We start from the raw sequence: 23299 nt of genomic DNA, 5'->3' as shown, positions 1-23299 counted from the left end.
GGGGTTGACCAATACAATATTCGTCTACTTTTTTATATAAATTTTTACTTGTGAAAGTAATATTTTCATTTTTAAATAACAAAATAATTTCAAAATACATAGTAATAAGAATTTGATTCAGCCTAAAATTAAAATTCTTTTTATTTACATGCGGTATTAACTGTATAGCATCGGTTCGTGCTTTAAATGAAATGTAAAAAATGATTAAATTTTACATATATCAATTTGAAGAAGGAAAAAGTTTTCATATGAACGAAAATATTTTTAAAGCGCCAAAAAGCAGATAAAGTTAGCATCATTAATAAATATTTACAAAAAAAAGAGAAGAAATAGAATAGAATAAATATTTTAAATCAAATTATAATTTAATTATTTAAATATATAAAAAATCAAGAAGCTATTTTTATTTTAGATGTATTATTTAATATATATATATATATATTAATATTACATAACACATCTGAAATAAAAATAGTTTTATTAATTTTTATAGACTTAAATAATTTAATTATAATTTGATTTAAATTATATCCTCTTTTTTCAATAAATATTTATTAATGATGCTAACTTTATCTGCTTTTCGCCGCTTTAAAAATATTTAATAATGGTGCAACCTTCCTCGCTTTTTAGTTCCCTTCAAAACACTTATTTTTGGTGCAACCTTTCGCCGCTTTTAGGCTCTTTCAAAATTCCGATTTTTGGTGCAACCTTCTCTCGTTGTTTGGAACTAGTGAAAGCACCAATATATAGTAAAACTGAGCACGACTTTATGTAGCCAGCAAATGAATACCAATATTTGGTGCCGCATAGCTCGAAATTTTTTACAGTGTAACATATATATAAAAAAAGTTCATTGCTATCTCTCCAAAACTATTCGAATTTTATTTTTTTTCAACGTGAGCAAACGTAATAATAATTAAAAAAGTAACATTTACTCATAAGCTGAAATACCATGACCTTTCTAGTTTTATAGCTTAAAGCTTAAAACATGATTTCTTGTAATTTTCTCAATTTTTCAATGTGATATCTGTTGTCCTGCAGCTGTCTGATCGTTAAGACATGATTTCCCATAGATCATTGAAGTCAAGCATCGGATGGGTGAACACTTTGATCAACCTACGAAGGGACCGAGGGTGTGCAGTATCGGTTTTCACTAAACTGTTCTACCGTAAAGTGCTCTTTGGGCTAGCAAAGATGAGGAGTCATCCCCTCTGTAGAGGATCAAAATTTTGATGGCATGTCTTCGGATCATCTTCACGGATGTTTCCCAGACCGCCGCCAATAGCCCGTTATGCAGCTCTAGGACGACATAAATAACGTACTACACTAGCTAAAATCTGTCAGTCCAAATTATGGCTAAGCGAGCTTTTTGAGTAGAGTGGTCTTGCCGTACTGCTAAATGCTCTGTAGCGTGGAGGTTACGGGTTCGAATCCTACGTAAAGCTGGATGTATCTTAGTGATCTCACCTACAGTTGTATGTGTAACAATAAATGAATAAAAATGTCAAGGAAATAGATTACGCATTGGTTGATTAAACTATTATTTTATATCTAATCAAAGTATGAAACTGATTTACGAATTCAGAAAAAGACAAAATAAGTAAATTACATTTAAAATAATAAATCAAAATGGTAAACCAAAAAATAAACCAAACTTTTTACGTTTTCTGCTTGAATAGTATTTCTGACTTTCTACTATTATTTTACATTTTTCAGCCTAACTCTTGTATAATTAATTCTATTTTTGACTGTTTTTGTCTAATGCGTTGCAATATTAGCGGTAGGCGTTAAATAATTAGAAAATTAGAATTATGTCAATTGTATAACCTATTCTATAAGTTCAATGTGTACAAATACTATAGAGCAAGCAAAAGTAAAAAATAATTATAATAACTTACTACAAAGTTTTACGCTAAGAGACTTCAGTTTTTCTTTCCTTGGAAATTTTTTTTTTGTGACCATTTTTTACTTTTCCCCAGTTTCCCAGTATTAATGCTTAATATCATGTGTTAATGCATTATGCATACATAAGTTTTAAATAAAAATTTATAAATTATTGCAAAATTTCTTCGCCGTAGGTATTCGGGTGCGTTAAGACCCTAAAAACCGATCCCGTTTTAACGCGGATCCGACCACAAAAAACCCTGGAGTCGTATGTTTCTGGAAAAAAATTAGAAAGTTTCAGCAATAATGAAATGAAAAATTACATTTTACTATATTTTTTACTACCACAATGTTTTTTTAATAACTAAAAGTAAATATATCTAAATCCGAAATCAGAGAATTTGATTTTTAATTCCTAAATGAAATCTAAGAAACCTTTGGATTTTTTAGAACAAAATGGATAATTTTTAAACTTGAGTAGGCACGTGCGAATCCTGAAGATCAGTTTCACGCAAACGCGATTTTTAAGGTATAAAAATAATGTGGCGATCTAGCACTTCCGGATTTATAGCTCTACATTTGTTTCAAAAACCAAAAATTTTCACTGATTTTATCATTCTAGATTTCAGTTTATAAGCTTATGATTTTTATTTGACTGATTCTTTCTTTATGAGATAAAAGGGCGAAATAATAAAGCATATCAACAGATGTATAACAATATATTTGTATGTCTATTTCTATAGAAGTTTTAAATGAAGAAGTATCTTTTGTGAAATGTGCTCATTTTAGTGAGATCAGTGACCTTGAAAAAAAAGATGCGCTTCTATGAGCTCAGATGAAAAAGATCTCATTTCTCTCACAAACTTTCAAAAGAATGGATTCTTACAAAAGTAAGTCATAATTATAATAGTATCTAAATATTGTTCTTTAACCGGTTGTCTTTAAAATATTAATTTTTATAATTTTTTTACTGACTTTATATGTTGAAAATCTTATTTCTCTTGTAAACTTTCAAAAGTATGGATTCTTACAAAAGTAAATCATAATTGCATCTAAATACTGTTCTTAAACCGATTGTCTTGAAAATATTAATTTTTATGATTTTTTTACTGAATTAATAGGTTAAAAATTTTATTTCTCTCACTTACTTTGAAAAAAATGGATTCTTACAAAAGTAAGTCATAATTGTAATAGTATATCTAAATATTGTTCTTTAATTAATTTTCTTTAAAATATTAATTTTCATAATTTTTTTCCCTCAATTTGCTGAAAATCTCATTTCTCTCACATATTTTCAAAAGAATGTATTCTTACAAAAATAAATCGTAATTGTAATAGTAGCTAAATATTGTTCCTTAACTGATTGTCTTATAAATATTAATTTTTATTCTCTTTTTTTACTGATTTTAATCAAATTGTCATTAAGTTATTGATTTTTGTCTCTTATTCACAGTTATTATCCCTTTAAGACCTGCTGCAATTTGAACATACTAAGTTTTTCTTGTCTAAATTGCTCAAAACGTAAAAGTGCTAAGAAAATTATTTTGTTATTAACATTATTCTAAGAAATTTATGATAACACGAATTAGAATACATTATTGAAATTTAAGATCTAATTTTAAATTTGCAATGGTAAGAGTTTTTAATATTAAAAAGGTAGCTTTTAGAGAAGAAAACTTTGACTCAGTTTAAAATTTTTAAAATAAGCGCATTGCCACTATGCAGATTTTGGTTTAATATTTAGCCCATGCAATCGTGCAAGCTGGGTCTTGAGAGGTTATGCAATTGAAAAATCAATGTAAGTGACAAAAAATTCAAAGTTGAGATTTTTATTATTTGGCATCTTGGTATGGTAAGCCACATATTGCAATTTTTTTTTAAGAATAAACTTTATTTTATTAGCTTTGTGAATTTCTATTTTAGTGTTCATAGCATTAGCAATAGAAGGAAAATAGTTGTCAAGACATTTTTCTCGGAATCAATCGTGAAGTATTTACGTTGTTTTCTGAATTGCCCACAGTGCTTCTATCTAAGGCATGGATTCCCAATCTTTTTCTTTTTTAAGACCATCGACCACTTTGCAAGTCAAACATTTTTAAGTCTCCTAAAAACAGTTATTTAGCAAAAGTTTAGGAAACAATTAAAAAATACTTTAAAAAAAATTTTTTTTTAGCATTTTTTATATGATACGCTATTAATTATATTGTTATTTCATTGAAAATTCCTACTGACCAATGTATTGATATTTTAACTTTTACCAAGCCAATAGTTTTTTTAAAGTAACCCTCGTGTAAAAAATGTAATGAATTCAATCTATCATCTCTCAATTTAAATTAAACAATCAACTAAATACTACAGCTTACAAATTACTTCCCCTAATTATAATTTGCAAGCTAATTAAATTCGAAGTTTATAAAAAAAATGAGTACGAGGAAAATTTAAATACTTAAAATCTCTTCAAAAATTAAAATTTGATTTTTTTTTGTTGAAAAAATGTGTTTAATTAAAACAAATAATATAACAGCTATTTAGATGAAAGTATAGCCGTGTTTATATAGAAGTCGAATAAAAATAATTTTAATTTCATAAAAATTTCACATGACCCCTTATATAACGTGAATATTACAAGATTCTCATCTTTAAACTGTAAGATATTAAGTTGTGAATAGCTGGATTTGAAATCTAATTATTTCTACAGTATTCTGCAAAAAAAAATTGGTTTTAATTCAAAATGTTTAGATGTTTCAAATTAATAATGAATTGCCACTGTCTATTTTATATGCACCATACATTGAAACTATGCAAATATATATACGATCATCATTATATGTTGAAAATTATTTAATTATCGACATTTTTGCCTATTAATAAATTTAGTACTACGACCTACAAACAACGCTTTCATTGAAATCTTAAGTCCATAAAACATAGAGATATAGGCAATGGGCTTTGGCGTTTGAAACTTTAAATCAGTCATAATTTCTTTAAAAGATATTTAATAAAAATGTTTATTTTTTATTTTTTATATAGTGCTTGTTTCAAACAGTTTTTCTAATGATAGGTAACAGTGTAAAGATGAACTAGACTCAATGAAGCATAATAATTAGAAAAGAGTACTATATATTTTAAGATAAATAATTATTTGAATAAACTAATGAGTAGTGTAAAATAACTTTTAAACAGGTTATTTGAAAAATTCAAAACTATTGTAACATTATGTTCATGATGAATAAGAAATACCAAAATAATTTGCGAAAAACACACACACAAAAAAAAGAAAGAAAAAAAAATCAGCAAACATTCAAGTGTTAAGTTTTCTGCGTGAAACAGCAAGCTAAGTGTTGTCCTCACTATAATTCAATTGGTTCGGAATCCTTTTCTTATATAAAAAAAAAGGATTCCTAGTGCTAAATTAATAATTGCTTTAACAATTAGTGTAGGCTGAGTTAAATGTTTTTAAGTTTTTCAATACAAAACAAACGAAATAACTAATTTACATTCGATACTTCAAATAATTTTCTTCTGTAAGTTGAGCAAAGTAAGTTGAGTAAGTTGAGTTCTGTAAGTTGTTACCTCCTGGGGATGGTATCCCCTATGTTATGAATCTAGGACCTAAAGAGTGATTTTAAATCAATTATGCTTAAAATATTGGCGATTGTGTTTAAAATGTTAAAAAAAAATTTTATGAATTTTTTTTATTACTTATATCAAATTATTATCAAAATATTGATTTCTGTCATAATTATTGTGCTGTATTAAAAAGCTGACCAGCATTCAGGAGAAAAAAACTGGCTGCAAAATTTCTGAAACGGCATTCGAAAACTCACTACTTTACTTTTCCAATAGCTTAAAAAAATATTTATGATAAAAAATCTCTGGTAAAGATTTTTGTTCGCAAAATATTAAATTGGAAAGAAAAAACAGTGAGTTTTCAAATATCCCTTTCAAAACATTTATCAGTTTTTAGTTTTCTCGAAAAGGTGGTCAGTTTAAATACTAACTTTTATCTAAATATTGACGTTTAACAAATGGTGTTTAAAATATTGAAATTGTGTTCAAAGGTTTTTTTTTTTTTTTTTTTTTTTTTTTTTTTTTTTTTNTTTTTTTTTTTTTATTTATTTTTTTTTTTAAATCAAATTATGTTTACTCACTATTATTAATTGTTATTAAAATATTATTGATTTCTATCTGATTACAATTTATACCATGAGTGTTGAAGGCTATTTTATTTACACTTTGTATTCACATTGCTCAAACATCAACTTAGTATCAAAATTTTAGATTTTATGAAAATTTTTAGTAGTTTAATTTTTTGAGCCGTGGTGGCACAGGAGAATGAGTATTCGCTTCCTAATGAGGTAACCCGGGTTTGAATCCCAGCGATAGCTGATTGATTCGAATTCCGCACCCGGCTCACACCGACCACAGTGCTGACGAAAAATATCCTCAGTGGTGGACGGATCATGGGTTAGAGTTCCCTTGCCATTAGGCTAACCGTGGGAGGATTTCGTAGGTTTCCTCTCCATTTAACGCAAATGCAGCTTAGTTCCGTTAAAAAGTCCTTCACGAAGGCAAATTTCTACCAACAATTGATCCAAGAGTTCCGTGGTCTTCTGGATTGGGTTCAAAAATACAAGGTGAAGGAGTTGCAACATTTGCAGTCGTAAATTCAAAATTTGGGTCGGCTGTTCAACGAGGGTTATAAAATAAAATAAAATAGTTTAATTTGTTTTATTACGATAAAAGTAAAATAGATTTTCTAAAAGCAAAACGATAATGGGTAATATTTCTCAATTAAGTTTAATGAGTCTAAAAAATGTCTACAATCAGCATTGAGAGCCATTTTTATAGTAGTAGTTGTTTATTCCTGTTTCAAGATTAAGTAAAAACTGTTATAAATATTTAAGGGGTCTCATTACCCTGGAAGCTGATAACACAAGTAAATATAAAAAATTTCAAACTACTGCAGCAAAAGTAGAAATCTGAATTTTGAGTTAATAAAAATATATACTACAAGTATTTACTTGTCACCGTGAAATTACACATGGTAAATATAATTTTCATAATTTAAAATTATACACGATGGAAATTTGACTTTTTTGGAACATGTAAAATGCGGCGCACTTGATAACGAGCTAAGTTATTGTACAATTCCAATATTTTTCTTAAGTTGTGCTTAAATATTACAATTATAAATTGTACATAGTTTTAAAGCTCTATTTTAAGCTTTAGTACTTTTTAAAGGTATAAAACTGATAAATTTGAAATTTTTGAATGTAAAAAATATTTAAAGCAAGTATAACCTAAATATTTAAGTATAAGTTGTTTGATATAAATCTTTGAAAAAATTGTTCATTTAGAAGTTGTAGTACTTTGAAATGATCTGTGTTGACGTGTACTTTTAAGAATCTTGAGACTCCTTAAGAAGTTTTATTAAAGTATTTTATATACATAAAAGCCACATATTTATAATACAAACAATGCATTATATACAAGAGATGATATATCATAATTTTCATGGTAAAAAAAAAAGATTATCTGCTTAGAAGTTGTATCACTTTGAAATGTTATATAATCACGTGTACTTTTAAGGGTTTCTTAAAAAGTTGTAATAGTCTAATTGAAATTATTTTCAATATTTAAGAAACTAGTGCTTTAAAAAGTTACAAGGTGGTTTTTATAACAGTAAGAGTTTCAACGTGGAAGTTGCATCAATTTGAAATGTTATGAGATCACGTGAACTTTTAAGGATTTCTTAAAAAGTTTTAATAGTTTGATTGAAAATATTTTTAATATTTAAAAAAGCTAGTGTTTTAAAAAGTTATAATGTAATTTTTATAATGATAAAAGAAAAATATTTTCTGCATGGAAGTTGTAATGCATCTGAAAAAAGGTTTTAATATCTTAATTAGTCATTTTCAACATGTAAAAGTCTTTTTTTTTTTAAAAAATTGACAATTTTTACAATGGTAAGGAAATTTGTCATGTTTTTTACTTAAGTCTAAATCTATCTAAAAAAAGTTTGAAAAGTTTGGTAAAATTAGATTAACTGTAAAAATTAAACATATTTTGTGTGTTAAAAAATAATTTTGTATATTTCTAAAATAATTTTAAACATAATATTAGCGTCATTTTGCATGTAAGTGAAATAAGTGCCTAATAATTGAATATTTTGCTTACTTAGAAAATTTTGAAAGTGTAAGTTTAGCTGTTTCGATATTTTAAACGAGATTTTAAGATTTTAAAAACAGGTTTTCTATGAAGCAGCATTGATAATATAATAAATTTCACTGTCTTTCACTCTTAAAAAAAATCGTATCGTGGTGATGGCTATTTTGTCGTATTTTTATTCCATTACTTTAAATACTGCGGTGGAATTTATTAAAATTTTTAAAGTGTAGATCACAAACGTTTTTCAATTTTACAAAACTGTAGCTTTTCATTCTTCCTTTGCATTGTTTTCATAAATAGAATACAGAACATTGACTTAAGATGGACAAAATGTAAAAACAGGCATGAAAAAAATCAAAAAATCAGCAGGATATTCGCTAAAAAGCGTTAGTTCATATGAGTACACAGCATTCGAAGAACAGCCTAAAAGTTTAATACTTCGTTTACACTGACCGGCAGATGTAACTTATGCATTTAATCTCACTGACCCGTGAGAGGTTTAGGAGAGACATTTAAGTGCAATCAATTGCTCAGTGCAAACTGAATCAGTGTAATAAAAACTGGCTGAATTAAGAAATTCATTTTTTTGCAGGTTCCATTTGTTGGATTGTTGTATTGTTTATTGCTGAAGTCTATTCAACAGGAAAAAGTCTGAGTAGCCACAGAACGAGCGAAAGCAATAAAATTCCATGGGAGATACTTTTGGATCCAAATCATAGAAAGCCTATTTTGAATCAGACATCACGCCGCCAACTTCCAGCTACACTTCCTTCCACAAATCATTACAAAATATTATCTCAGAATCAAAAGCCTCCAACAGTTACGAATTCTGGTTTCGCAAATGTTGCTACATTTCGTCCAAAACAAAAATTCAACCAATTCCCAAACAGTAACTTTTTTAAACAACAGGAAAAACAAGAAAAGCATAGAAGAAGAAAACCGGAAAAAAGGTTCATTTATTAAATTTTTTTTTCTTCATTATTTTGTTATGCATTCGACTAAAAATCATGAGCGAATTATTTTTAAGTACTTTTTTAGAAATTCTGCAGATTTTTTGAAGGAAGAAAATAAATTAGCATCTTTCTTTTATTTAATCTTTACAAAATCTGCAAGCAAATTTCATTTTAATTTCTGTAAATTTTTTTTGCTGTCTTACAAAATCTGCATTTTGCCACTATTTAGTACATTTTGACATAATAATCTCCTTGACGAAAAATCTGCAGATTTTTGGGGATGAAACTGCAATTTATTAATATTTATGTTTCTCTAAATAAATATTTTGTTACATATTCTCCATTATCGTAGCTTTATTTTTCAAAGGCTAAAAAACTAAATTAAAATTTAATCATTATTATTGTTTATTTTTACAGCTGACATTAGTTTCATCAGTTTCTTAATTAATAGCGATATCAATAAAATATTTGTTAAAACAAATTCCAACGATGAGCTGAAACTGCCAAGTAATAAAATAAGATTGACTATCGCAAGCATATTTAACACTCCATAAAAATTAAGATAAGTTGATATACTTTAAGTACACAGACGCGCAAATGGGTAACTCACACTATTAAGGAAAGCGGGATTAAAAACACCAGAATTTTTTGACCAAAACTGCACCCAAAATATCCTGAATATATATATATATCTAAAGATACTCTTTATAAAATATTAGTCAAAAACTATTCGGATGAGTGTTTAGTTTAATTTTATTTCATTTTTCCTATCATAAATATAAAATGGTTCTCTCAAAAGAGATTAAAGTAATATTCCATAATATATCGATATTATTTTTACAACATACAGTTCGAAAAACATCATCGACAATCGAAGTTCTAATCTGAATAAATTATCTGAATTCCGAGCTATATTATAATTGGAGATATAAGATTTTATACAGGGTGATTCAGTTTCATGATTAAAAACTTGAAACGCAGGTGGTATGGTGGGCCGAAAGAACCAAGGTTTTTATTTTCAAAGTGCTATAGTGTCAAAAAGATGCTTTATGTAAACAGAAGAAAATTGATGTAAAGAATTTCGCCCCTATTATGAGCTATACACATTTGTCACGGTGCTTTTTAATTTTCTTAATATGTTAAAATATGTTTTGTAAATTTTCTTTATATGTTAAATTTACGTTTCCTAACAGTTATTGCCGAAAACTGAGTTCGGATATGTTCAGATTTAGCTGTTATATCGTAATTAATTTGTTTGGCGACTAACTTGCAAAACTCGCCAATTCGCTTGCAAATTAATAAATTATAAAACAGCTATTTATGTTGTCATTTGAATCTATATATTTTTCTATATTTGATTGTAATTGTTAGAAACATTAAATTCACGTAAAGATAAGATAAATAAAATTACCCATTCATATATGCGCGAAGAGCCATAATAGCAAAACACTTGATGCGACGCGTCATGAGATTTTCGGTCTCGAGTTTCTATGCTATTCTCAAACCTTATGATCTGCCCTACTTTAAGTTTTTAACTGAATCTCCCCCTGTATGAAATAAGTTTTATTATTTATTTGGATTACAATTGTTTTAACAATAATTTAATATCTTATTATAAAATCTAGTTTTGAAACTGAGATATTAAACATATTGTTCTTCTTCCTTTTATAGGAAACCAGTTGACAGTGGTGAAAATTTTTTTCCCGATTATGATGATTTTGAATCTGTAAATCAACATCATTTCGGATATCCCCAGCATCTGATTCCTTCCGATTCAGATGATTATTATACTAAAGCTAAGGACCTCATCAAATTGGGAAGTTACGGGAAACCAACTTATTCATCTTCAGATCATAATGATGGCTATCATAATGATGGTTATCATAATGATGGCTATGGCTCTCATGATAATTATGGTACTCATGATGGATATAATAATGGTTATGGTAATTTCCTTATTTTTATATAAGACTTTTAATGCAATGGTATTTCCTGCAGTTAGCTTTTAAATTTTACAGAAAGTCTTGCAATTGCGATAAAAAGAACTTTTTTCCAAATCTGTAAACTTACCCGCCATTTGTAGAATTGATTTTTTTCTCTTCCAGAACGATGTTCTTTCTTTCTTTAAAGAACGATGCTCTTAATTTAAAGTAACAAACTACTTCACAGCAGAAGACACAATAGGTTTTTCAAAATTTAGTAAGCTCATTTTATAATATAATAAAATATAAATTCAGACTTTTCCTAATTGTTGACATTATATAATTTGTAACAAGAAAACTCTGTTAGTGCAAAATTTTCCATTTTCTCTCTCAAAGAAATTGGTTTAATATTATAATTTGGTACAACTTAGCATGATATTACGGTGCAACGTGTTCCAAAATTTTCTAACAGCAAGCAAAAGAGCCAAAGGTTGAAATATCTGCAATCATAAAACGTTATCAACAGGAATAGAAATTGCAAAAAATGTAGCACTGATGTGACAGAGAGAGAATCTTACATTTAAAGTGAAACAATATGTTTTAAGTATAATATATTATTAAGGTAACACAATATATTTTTAAGATGAAACTTGTTTTTTTTTCTTCAGCAAAATGACCTGTCAGATGAGGCCTATACACACGGACACTAAAGATATAATTTTTTTTTTAATAAAGCAATATCATCTGTGACAAATACTGCCTCAACACTTCGAATTCTCTTGTAAAAACACCAAACTTGCCGCTAAGTTTGATTAGGTTGAAACTGTTATATTTTGGGGTAAAAAATACCCCTTACGTTAAAAACTTACTTTTTAATCCTTTTAATGCAAGCTAACAAGGGATATCGAAGCATCTCTTGAAAGTTGAAATAGAACGCAAATTTGGAACGAATGCAAGTTTTTACTCATTTAGCCAGTGTTATATCCAAGCGATGCAATTCAGAACTCACTAAGTACAGATGATTGCATCTACAGATCTTCAACTGTTCTTTTCGAAACCAGTCACTAGACTTGTTACTAGAGACAAGTTACTTGTAGAACCCGATTAACAAATCTAAATAGCAGTGTTCTGACAAATTTCTAACAAATAGGGATTTTGACTGAAATTTCGGTAGAACTTGTCAAGAAAATCGATTTCGTGCCATAGCAGCATACTCAAAGGTTGCTCCTATTATTAACTTTACTGTCATTCATAGTAAGCCGAGTGGCCTGGAAAAGCGGAGAAGGGTAAGGCAATCACCGTATTTCGAAAGGGGCTCAGTCCTGTTCACTATTTTTCAATAAAGCTGAAAATCAAACTATTTTCTACTTTTTTTAACATCTTGGAAAGACTGAAATAAATTATATTTATGGTCTAGGCCAGAGATGACGAATCTTTCTGGATTAGCGTACCAGTTAACGCTGTTTTTCGAAGCTCTGTCACCAAGGAGAATAAAAAAGCTATAGTTTAAGTGCCTTACACTTAAAGCAATGCGATGATTTTAAACTATATACATAATCTTATCGTAAAGAATTACCTGTGCTTCAGAACGGACAAATAACTTAAATGTTTTAAAAGTTATTAAACTTTCTCAAAAATCATCAATTTGGCGAAATTTTTTCACCTAGATAAATATTATCAGAATCACTGCCTTATTCTCAGTTTTTACAAATTTTTATGAGCCCAGGTAGTGCAGCTTTGGAGTATGGAGTAAGTATTTAAATATTAAAAAATTGAACCAAAAACACTCTTTATTTTTGCAAAACTGTGATTTTTCTCCATACTGACGCTTTGCGCCATTTTCAAAATAAGCGTGGTCAGCGCTGGCTTTAAATAGGCTAAACTTGACTTAACAGTCATGAGTGCTTACTTATATAGTCATGACTTAACAGTCATGAGTCTTGACTTAACAGTCATGACAGTTGTAAACTCACAACAGTTATAAAAATAACATATTATTCCCAAAAAAGTATTTCATAATACGACAGAGTCTTCAGAAAACAGCCCTAAAGTGCGCAGTATTATTTTCACGCGTCCTGTGTGTCATTAGTTATATATATTTTTTTAAAAAAAGTAATCTTTAAACCACTACTTTAACATCAAATCACAGAATTACATTTTGGAACTTTATTTACCGTATAGATTTTTACTTGCTTCAAATGGAAATCGAATAAACATAAAAATATTACAGTTTAATATTATGGTTAGGTGAAAGATCCTAAAAACGCGAGTTTTATTGTAAGTAATAAAATAAAGGTAATTGATGATAAGTATTTTTAATTTTTTGCAATAGGAAAAAATGAGATGCTTCAATACGATTCAAAACATGATTTTTTTAAGGATTTTACTTAAATGGTGTCTGCCTCTATAAAATGAGTATCTAAATAAGCTTTATACTTTTCAAAATGTTGTTATAAATTTATATATAGTCAACTTTACGGTTTATAAAGAGGGTCTCGGATTGGAATCTTACAGACTATAAAAAACTTCAATATTTGCTGTTGTTGACAATTTCTCTTCTACGTTTTTCCTTCACATTTAATTCTAGATTTTTATCTTCGCGTTATGTTTCACAGGTTAGTGATTAAAAATGATTTAATGACTTATTTTCTTGTCTAAACATCAAAGTCTGAGTGGCGAAACCACAATGTATATCTAGAGTTCGGGAGAACTCTAGCTCGAAGTAATCTTATGTATCTCGGGTTTGGGCGAACTATTCTTTTCAGTAATCCTATGAATCTCGGGCTTGGGTGGGTTCGAATTAAAATTTTTCGGGCTCGGACTTCCAAAAGCGAGCTTAAACTCATCTCTAAGATATATAACTGATGGTTTATGTTTACTAATGCTTTACGTTTTTCCGTCGTATAAACAAACGAATTCAATATTGCACAGATTAAGAATGAACTAGGACTATAGTGAAATGACGTATAAATGAGAAAGATATACAAATGAGAAACGTATAAACGATGCTTTACTATATTAAAATTTATGTTTGCAGTGATCTTTTTCATGAAAGTTTCCTTCTAGGTTATTCTGAAGAATATCATCCGTATAAAAGTAAGTCCTCTAAATATGTGGCATTTGCTTTAGGATTACTTCCACTTGGACTGTTGTTAGCTTCTCTTGTACCTACAGTAGTAACAATACCAGTTTCAACAGCAGTTGCTACTGGTAGGAGAAGAAAGAGATCGGTAAGTAACTTCTTTTCCATCAAGAAAGCATTTTTGCGAAAATATGAGGGGAAAAAAGTGAGTGGAGACACTGAGAAAAAAAGTATGGTCAAAATTAACAGCATGTGGTTAAATTTACCGTGTTTCTAATTCTATGGGAGCACCAAAAAGCTCGGTAATTTTTACGGCACTTTGGTAATTCTTTTAGTAAAATTAACAATAATGTAGGGCTTCATAATATATAATAAAATTTAGCAAATGAGTTAAAATTTCATAATTTTATCGTGATACTTTAGAGCATGGTATAAAAGCCATTTATATGGTAAAGTTTACATATCCGTTTTGTGTTTTTTACTGACTATGTGATTGAAAGAACTATAATTTTGAAAACCAGAACTTCCGATAAAAGTTTGCCATATGAACAGAAAAATTTCTAAATAAATGGTTTAAATACCGTCTATTTTGGTTTTATTAAATAAATTCTAGTTTTTTATTTTTTTAATTGAAATGTCATTACCATACTGTACGGTAATTTTATCAGAGTTTCCTTCAAATTTTAAAAATATGACTTCTTTAAGATTCGATTTCTTAGGAACTATTCGACCGATTTCGATCAAATTTTGTAAATTCCATTTTCAAAATTTCATTATTTAAAATCATGTAAAAATTGCTTACTGTAATATTCAAAAAATGTTCCGACTATTATTAAATAAAATAAAGAAAATAAAAAATATATATTAAACGTTATATTTTGCACGGAAATTATCTTTGGATAAACGAATATTATAATTGTGCACAAAATTTTTTCAGTTCACTGAAAAATTTCTCGAGCTATAGCAAAATACGCAATAAGTAAAATTAACATTAAAGTTATTGAAATAATTATTTCATTAATTAAAGTTATTAAAATTAATTATTACTTTAATTAAATAAAACTTACATAATTGAAATTAACTGCACTTTGAACCTCTCTCCCGACTAAACTATTAGGATCATATTTCCCAGATAGCCGATACACCCTTTATTTTGGAAATTAAAAATCCGAATTCATCGAAAAAAAGGTATGTATATTTAGAGAAAGAAATTTTTTGCGTCTGATTTCGTAGCTTTAATATTGTCTGCATGAATTAATTAGCATATTTGAGATCATTCCCACGAACCTTTAAGATTGAGCTCTTGAACTTGAAGAGCCAATCATTAGATCAAAAGTTAATCAGGGTGGTCCGTTTTTTTGTGCACTGTACTTATTATCGGTTAAAAGTAAGAATATTAAGACAGAAAAACAGCATTTTTAAGGATTGCTTTATTATTAAAAGAGCCCAGTCACAGCTAGTTGGAAATAAGAGTATCAAAACATGTTTAATCCATTAGGAGGAATTGTATTTAAGTTTCAACCAACAATCAACCTGGTGCTTAATATCCTTATCCTCTTTTGAATATTAATTTGCGAATCCAAGTGTTTTTGAGTACAAATATTTTTTAACCTATTGAAAGACTTCATATATTTTCGATACATTTTTGAAGAAGATTCCAAAAATATTTGTGTTAACATATGTGTGTAAAATATATGTGTGTGAAGAAGGTGGAAAACTTTCCATTTTCTTCCTGAAAAACCAACTTTCAAGAGTAAAATGCACTTCAGGAATACTTTGTGTATGGTTAAAAGCAATAGGATAGTTTAGAATTTTTTTACGAAAGTATTAAAGATTTTTGTTTATCAGTTGATCGATGAAAATTGTTTCTACACTGCTTGACAATTGCTTAGGAATGACTGATTTATGCGAAGTAGCGTTTTTGACAACCGACCAATTACCGTAAAATGTTATCCGTATAAAATGCAATGTATACAAGCTCTTCATTCATTCGAAAACTCATGCTGTTACGTGTTTAATATAGAGCAGTAGGTAGGTTTACTTATTGCATAACAACTTTGAATTTCACAGAAATAAGTGCTAAATATCTGCAAAACATAATTTGAGTGCTTATGATCGTGGACGTGCAGTTGGACGACTGGTGCGGATTAAAATGTCATTACAGTGGCCATAGTAATGGGAGTGTCAAAAACTGTCATCTCGCGATTTAAAAGGCCACTGAAGCTTAAAATGCTATAGGTAAGTATGCCAATGGTCGTGGTAACACCACACCTCAAGGAGATCTCTATGTATCCCTAGTGGCGAAAAGGAACAGAAACGTCACTCCTAGTAAGATAGCTGCGGCTTTGCAACCACTACCGGTGCACAGGTTTCTGCCAAAACAAACTCACGGCGATTAAATCAAATTGGTTTATATGCACGGTTCGATGCATCTCGCTTCAACTTCGTCCATCGTCGAGAAAGATCGCGCTGGTGTAAGGAATATCTGGCTTAGAGTGATATTCTACGACCCATCCCGCATCACTGTGACAAGTTATTCAAGCCATCAGTTAGTGTGGAGCGAGAGAGAGAGGTTATGCACAACAGTAGGTTTATGAGCGTTATTGGTGTGGACTAGGTTGGTTGGCATGAGCAGGCATAATGCACAATGGCAGAATACCGCTTCACACCGTTGAGCGAAGTCGTGCTACTTCCCAGTGATATTGCAGAGAGATTTTTTTGGTTCATGCTCGTCTCTTTAGGGGGGGGAGATAGGTCTAGAATTTCTGTTTATAAATGCGCGTTCACACAAGAGCGCTGAGATATCGCACGCACTAGAAAGTGAAGATATTGTCGATAAGCAATGACCTGCGTACTCCCCAGACCTGATTCCTATAGAATCTACCTGTGATGTTCTTGGTTGAGGAGTTTCATAAAGAGCACGCCCTCCCCGAACTGTTTAAGAGCTGATAACAGCTTTGAGAGAGGTGTGAGATGATAACCCCCAAAGATGCAAAATATGCATTTGTGCCCAAAGTTATCATACATCTTACTGAAATACTCATCTCTGTTTTATTCTGGAATGAAGACAAATTTTTCGTCGCTGTTTGGAAATCTTCTAAGGAGCATATTTTTTATATTTAATTTTCTTATTTTTTGATGTGGCAATGTTTGTACCATTCTGCATTATGATAAATGCACATGGGCTTCTCTAAATATGTACTTAGTTTTCTTTCTTCAATTATTGTCTACTATTAATTATTGAGAAAAATGTTACTGTTCTTTAGCAATTGACAAGCACTGTATATGCCTTCTTATAAAAACTAAGCAGTTTCGACTCCTAATATGTTGGCTGTAGGGTTCGTTACTTTCTCATAAAATCGATTGACATTTGCTACGGCTTTAAGTAATTCAACTATAATATCATGTAATCAATGATATATATAGTATTTGAAACTGTAATAAGGTTGCAATTTTACTACATTTTAAAATCATTCCAAAATTGCTATTGTGCGTCGATAATGTGTTTGCCAGCTTGAAAATTATGGTTCTAAACTATTCGTCTCTTAAGCTTTTAGTAAATATTATTTCAATAAATAATAATAGAGAATTTTTCTAACTTTAGTTGTATGTATAAATAAATTTATATTGAAATCAAAGGTAATAAGGAAAACAGGGAGTTCTGGCAAAAGGAGTTCCTATCAAATAATGAAATGGTTATGCAACAAAGAGATGTAAATAAAACATGTTTAAGAACTAATACATTTTTGCTTTCGTCTTAAATCAGTAAGTTAGTTTTTTAAAAAAAAATTATATTAATTTGGTAATATCGTATGTTGCTGTTGAATATAGGAGATAAAGAATTGACAAAACTATTGAATTAAAAAACAGAAAATGAATTTTTACCGAATATTCTGAACTATTTTTGAAATATATTGTTAAGGTAATATAAAATATAACAAGTTATTCCACAATATAACCATATATCCATATTATAACAAGTCATTCATATGTAAAGTAGATTTTTCGCTGCTTTTAAATTATTATTAATGAACTAAATTTTTTTCTTTTTTTTTTTACAGGTTGACAAAGAATATGAAATATAGCGAATTGTGAATGAATCCTTGAAGTTTCCTACCCTTCAGAAACGTTTTATTTTGCTTAGTTATTGATATGATCTTAATGTAACAATGTTAAATGCATAATAGGACAAATAAATAGTTTATATATTTAAAATTTGAAACTGCTTTAACTTTATACCACATTAAATTGCCTAATATAATAACTGACGAGAACTGCCGTGCAATTGAAAAACAACGTTAGAAAAACACTATAGATTTCGAGTAAAGTAGTTTGACAAACTATTTTCTTTCTATGAACATTAAAATTGAATTACAAAAAAGTGATGAAACGAAATCTTTCTTGCAATATGTAGCTTATCATACAAAGATGCTAAATATCTAAAAATCTCAATTTAGAATTTTTTTTTGTCGCTTACACTGATTTTTCTATTGCAGAGCATTGCACCAGTTCAGAAGTAATTTCCTCTGGTTATTGTAAGCAAATTTAACAATTGTGCAACTTCAATGAAAACCTTTTTTTTCCAGAAAAATAAATCTATCGCATTTTAAAACATTTATCTTACGTTTGCAATGCAAGAAAAATGTATTTTCAATTTATAATCAAAGTTACATTCAGTGCATTGTAAATATTCATTTAAAACACTTCCTGTTTAAGTATTATTCTGATCAAACTAAGTATCATTAAAAGCAGTGATGATAGATACTAAATACGAAACCAACAAAAGATCGAACAAGCAAATATCAATTAGTTTGAAATATTTTATTAAAGCAAAACAAAATTTTTCAGTACATACATAGAGAAATCATTTACCAGAAAAAATGGAAATTATCTCTTAAAACTACCTTACCGACTTATGAGTTTTAGTTGATAAACTGTCATTTTTAATCCAGTTATTATAATGTACTTCACTTTTTTCGCGTATTACCTAATGCTTTGTTATCTGCCTATTTTGAAATTGTATATTTTAATTTGTATTCCGTTTTATACAATCAAATTGCTTTGTGTAATAAATAAGGGTTTTTATAACATTTTTATTTAGTTCATGAATTTCAAATTAATAAATTTACTTCTAAATTTCAAAAAGTACAATAGTTTATTGTGATATAATTTTTCCATGCCATGCAGGTTGAGTAAATCAAACAATAACTAAACCCGCATTTAATTAGAAAATTAACAGAATGTAGTTGAATTTATTTGCCTTAAAAATAAATTTGTACTTAATTTTTGAAATAATGTAATAAACTTTGATGCCTTCAAAGAGCGATTTTTTTTCTTTGAAGAAATATAATTGATTTTACCTTAGTTAATCGGAATTTTTAATTTCAACTAAAAATTTTTTAGAAAAGGTAAGATATTTGATTCGAGTAATCTTTCTGGCAGTTTTATGGCACATAAATATTTTATGAGTTATAATACTTGAGTTAAGGCAAATACATTGGAATGTGTTTAACTGTAGTTAAATTTTAATTTATAAAAGGAATTTTTTTTGAGCAATAAAATGCTTTAAGAATATATAGAAGCTTCAGCTAATTTTTGAAATACAAAATTTATTAATTACTATTTCGCAAATGAAGGTCTAATATTATAAGGAAATGAACAGCTATAATAAAAACAGAACACAGAAACTAGCCTAAACTTCATTTCAAACATATCTTGTAGAGATTTTTAGAAATGTTTATGTTATCACTGGTGTGAATCAGAGACGCAAAGGTTTAAACTTATGTATGAAAAAAAAGGATCTGAGGAGTGCAGTATAAAAACTGTACAAGTGCGCAAAATATCATTAAGACATGCAGCAAGCATATGGAGAAGTTCATAAGACATGAATACAGAAATTAAATGTTTGTGATGGGTAAGAAAGGCTATATCGAGTAAGAAAGGCTCTAAAGAATGACATAAAACATAAATAGTTGCAAAATTAATTATTCTTTTATTTAAAATCTTCTCCAAAGAGCAGGAAGTAAGATTGAAGAATAAATTTTGAATTGTTCAAATATTAATTATAAAATAACTTTTGCATTAATCATGCATTTGGCACGTGATTATGCAACCAGATTTGATCAAAACAATTGGTATACTGAAGTGGAATGAGTTAAGGGGTTTATCTCTAAATTCCCTTACAAAGAAAATGAGAATACAACCTTTTTTTCACAAACCAGTTAAAAAAAAAAAATAAAATAAAAAAAAACCTAATCTAGTAGTGATACCGATTCTCTATTTTCTGTGCGCAATCATCGACCAGTAGTTAGTGAAAAAGGAGACGGAAAAATATTTTTCATAGAAGGGTTTAGATACTATCAAAATCGATTGATTTTTGTTTAATTTCGTACCGAAAAAGGTAGGTTAATTTAATCAAATGCTAATCAAGTATCAATCAATCCAAAATGGTACAAGTAACCTAAATCAAGTGTTACCTAAATCAAGCTTCAAATAAGTGCATTAAATCTAATTTAAACTATTCTAAATTTGGTTATTTTATATAGTAAGTCACTTTAAATTAGTAAATTTTTTTTGATTTAACTGTTTAGTTTTTGCTTTTATCATTCATATACTTTGCACAACTTACTTTTCAATAAAAAACTACCCTTCAGTAAATATTATTTGTGTAAAGATGCCTCAGTTTTTGTTTAAATCATAGAGCACCTTTGAGCTAAAGCTTTATTGTTAAATCTTTATAAGCTTTTTTGTTTAAATTTTAAATATGAGAATTATGGATCAAACAAATTTTTCAAAAAATTATCAAAGGTTCCCCGGTTAAAAGTTCGTATAAGTCCGGTTCATAGTTCCCATGGGACACCTTTGAACAAAATCTTTCAAGTCTTTAAAAGCTTTGTCATTTTTTTCATCTAATCAGAAAATTTCAGTTTTAGTTTTATGAATTAAAGAATTGTATATGTATTTTCAGTGCACGGTTTAATTTATCAAAGATAAGAGTTGCTTTTTCGGCATTGATATTTTCATACTTAAAGTTTTTATGAGTCAAGGGTCACAGACAATTACATGTGAAATATTTTAATAATTAAATACAGTCATTCAAAAACTTGTATTATTATCAATTTTTTGAGAATAACAATATTTGTGCAGTAATTACTGAAAATTGTTTTTGCGAGGTCTGCAAGAGATATTATTGAGGAAATCGATTGTCCAAATTGTACCACCTGCTCCCTAAATCTTACCACTCTCAAATATTTTGATTATTTATGATTAAGTGAATAAGGTAGGACATATGTAACCCAAACTTATAGTTTAATAGTAGGACTGGGCGATATTAGAAATTATATATCGTGATGCATCGTCAGTTTTGTATCGCGATATAGTATTTTTGAATTTCATTTACTTGTGAGGCACAGAATGTCTGATTTCTATCAAAACTTCATACTCAGATTGATTTAAATCAATTTATAAATTTGAAGATATATATGTTTTGCTTAAGAAAGATATTAAATAAATTGACTACAATGTACAAATCTTACTTAAAATATTTATTGAAATGTTTGTTTAGAAATTCATAATACGCGTAAAACAAAGTGTTAAAAACTTTTTTTTTAAAGCGTTTTTTACAAATTAATATTTTCTTGTACTATTATGCATAAATAATTACATAATTATTAAGTTCGATCGTAATGTTCAATTTCTAAATGAAACGTTAAAAATTATTAGTATGTTTAAAACAAAGTGCTAAATAAATTTTAGAAAAAAAAAACGCTTTTAAAACACTATTTTTTATTATTATCATTTCAGTTATCATACTTCTATTATAGTTCATTTACGTCACACTAGAGCTGTACAATGGGCTATTGGTGACGGTCTGGGAAACATCCCTGAGGATTATCCGAAGACATGCCATCACAATTTTGATTCTATGCAGTGAGGATGACTCCTCCACTTTTGTAGCCCGACTGACTTGCGCATGAGGTCAAGCACTTTAACCCCTTCCCTCTCACTCCCGTGAAAATGACAGGGTGAGGTTTCGCCCTCTATTTCTCGCTCTCGTGAAATTTGCGGGCTGGAGTGTTCAGTAGTAACGCGCCAATAAGAATAAAATAATTCATTTCCTTTGCCCGGAAAACATTTTATTTCTCATTTTACACACCAGATGGCAGTAGCAAGATATTTTTAAGGTAATTGTAGGTAGTTAGTTTACTTTAAACTAGATGTCAACACTAATCAAATACGTGTATTTGGCAAAATAGGCACTTTTATGACCGTTTACTTAAAAATTAAATCGTTAAGGGGTTACAGTAGAACTGTTTAATAAGGACCGATACCACGTTTTGACGATCCCTACGCGGGGTTGATCAAAGAGATCCACTCGCTTACTGACCACAGCCAGTGGTGCTTAACTTTGTATTCTACTGGAAACCGTGTCTTTACGATCAGTTCTCAACGATACCATTTTCTGAAAGACCATGCAATGATAAATTAGTTAAANAAAAAAAAAAAAAAAAAAAAAAAAAAAAAAAAAAAAAAAAAAAAAAAAAAAAAAAAAAAAAAAAAAAAAAGCTGAGAGGTGCGAAAAGGAACATGCGATATAACGATATGTGTTCGCAAAACTCTGATTCTACAGCTCACCAATCAAGGCCGTTTCAACATACCGAAACGTACATAGTCTTCCACAGCGCGAGTCGATATCGGAACGTAAGAGAAGAGTCTTATAAATTAAAAGGATATATAAGATAACGCAAGGATATCGTTATCTTATATCCTTGCGTGTCTTATATCGCTATATCGTTTTGCGCTCGTTGTCTTCACTCGACGGCTTAAATCAGATTTCTGATGCATCGCCTTGAATGACAGTCGCTGTATCGTCTTGCCGATATATGCGTTAAATCGATATGTCTCGATACTTCGATTTATATCCCAGTCCTATTTAATAGCATAATGAAAAATGTAATTTAAAAATTTTGAGTTGTTACAAATATAGTAACAGCATAAGTGTATAAAATGTCAAGTTAGCACGATACTACGTTCTAAAAGTTTAAGTGTGACTTTTATATGCGTTGCTTTTTAGGACTGCATCTTTGCCATCTCTTCTATAACAAATGTTCTTTTTTTAATTTTTAGAAGTAAAGAAATTGGCTCGATTGAAACTTTCAACATAGAAGGTACTGGGACAAATCCATCTATCAAATCACCTTACAATCCAACAAATGTGTGTTAGATTAACGACTCCCAAATAATGTTCCACGGAACCCTAGGGTACCAGGTAAGAGTTAAATGGGTTC

At 28.9% G+C, this 23299-nt stretch overlaps 1 protein-coding gene across 7 annotated transcripts; it reads left to right on the top strand.

The window, feature by feature from the left end:
* Nucleotides 1-1659: 1659 nt before the first annotated feature.
* Nucleotides 1660-18227, top strand: LOC107452112 (uncharacterized). Of its 7 annotated transcripts, none has more exons than XM_016068417.3 (6): nucleotides 1660-1780; nucleotides 2628-2774; nucleotides 8648-9005; nucleotides 10680-10954; nucleotides 13997-14160; nucleotides 18074-18227. In XM_016068417.3, exons 2-6 carry the CDS (start codon nucleotides 2720-2722, stop codon nucleotides 18095-18097), a joined length of 876 nt encoding a protein of 291 aa, XP_015923903.1. In that variant the 5' UTR covers nucleotides 1660-1780; nucleotides 2628-2719; the 3' UTR covers nucleotides 18098-18227. The 7 variants fall into 7 exon arrangements, with proteins under 7 accessions (XP_015923903.1, XP_015923905.1, XP_015923906.1 ...); XM_016068419.2 differs by lacking the exon at nucleotides 1660-1780 and adding an exon at nucleotides 1857-1873; XM_016068420.3 differs by lacking the exon at nucleotides 1660-1780 and having other exon boundaries at nucleotides 1992-2774; nucleotides 10680-10948.
* The last annotated feature ends 5072 nt before the right edge of the window (nucleotides 18228-23299 follow it).

The sequence above is a fragment of the Parasteatoda tepidariorum genome, chromosome X1 (genome assembly GCF_043381705.1).
Source record: "Parasteatoda tepidariorum isolate YZ-2023 chromosome X1, CAS_Ptep_4.0, whole genome shotgun sequence".
Lineage (NCBI taxonomy): Eukaryota > Metazoa > Arthropoda > Arachnida > Araneae > Theridiidae > Parasteatoda > Parasteatoda tepidariorum.
Note: the sequence above shows the minus strand (reverse complement) of the source record. Positions and strands in the feature narration are given on the sequence as shown.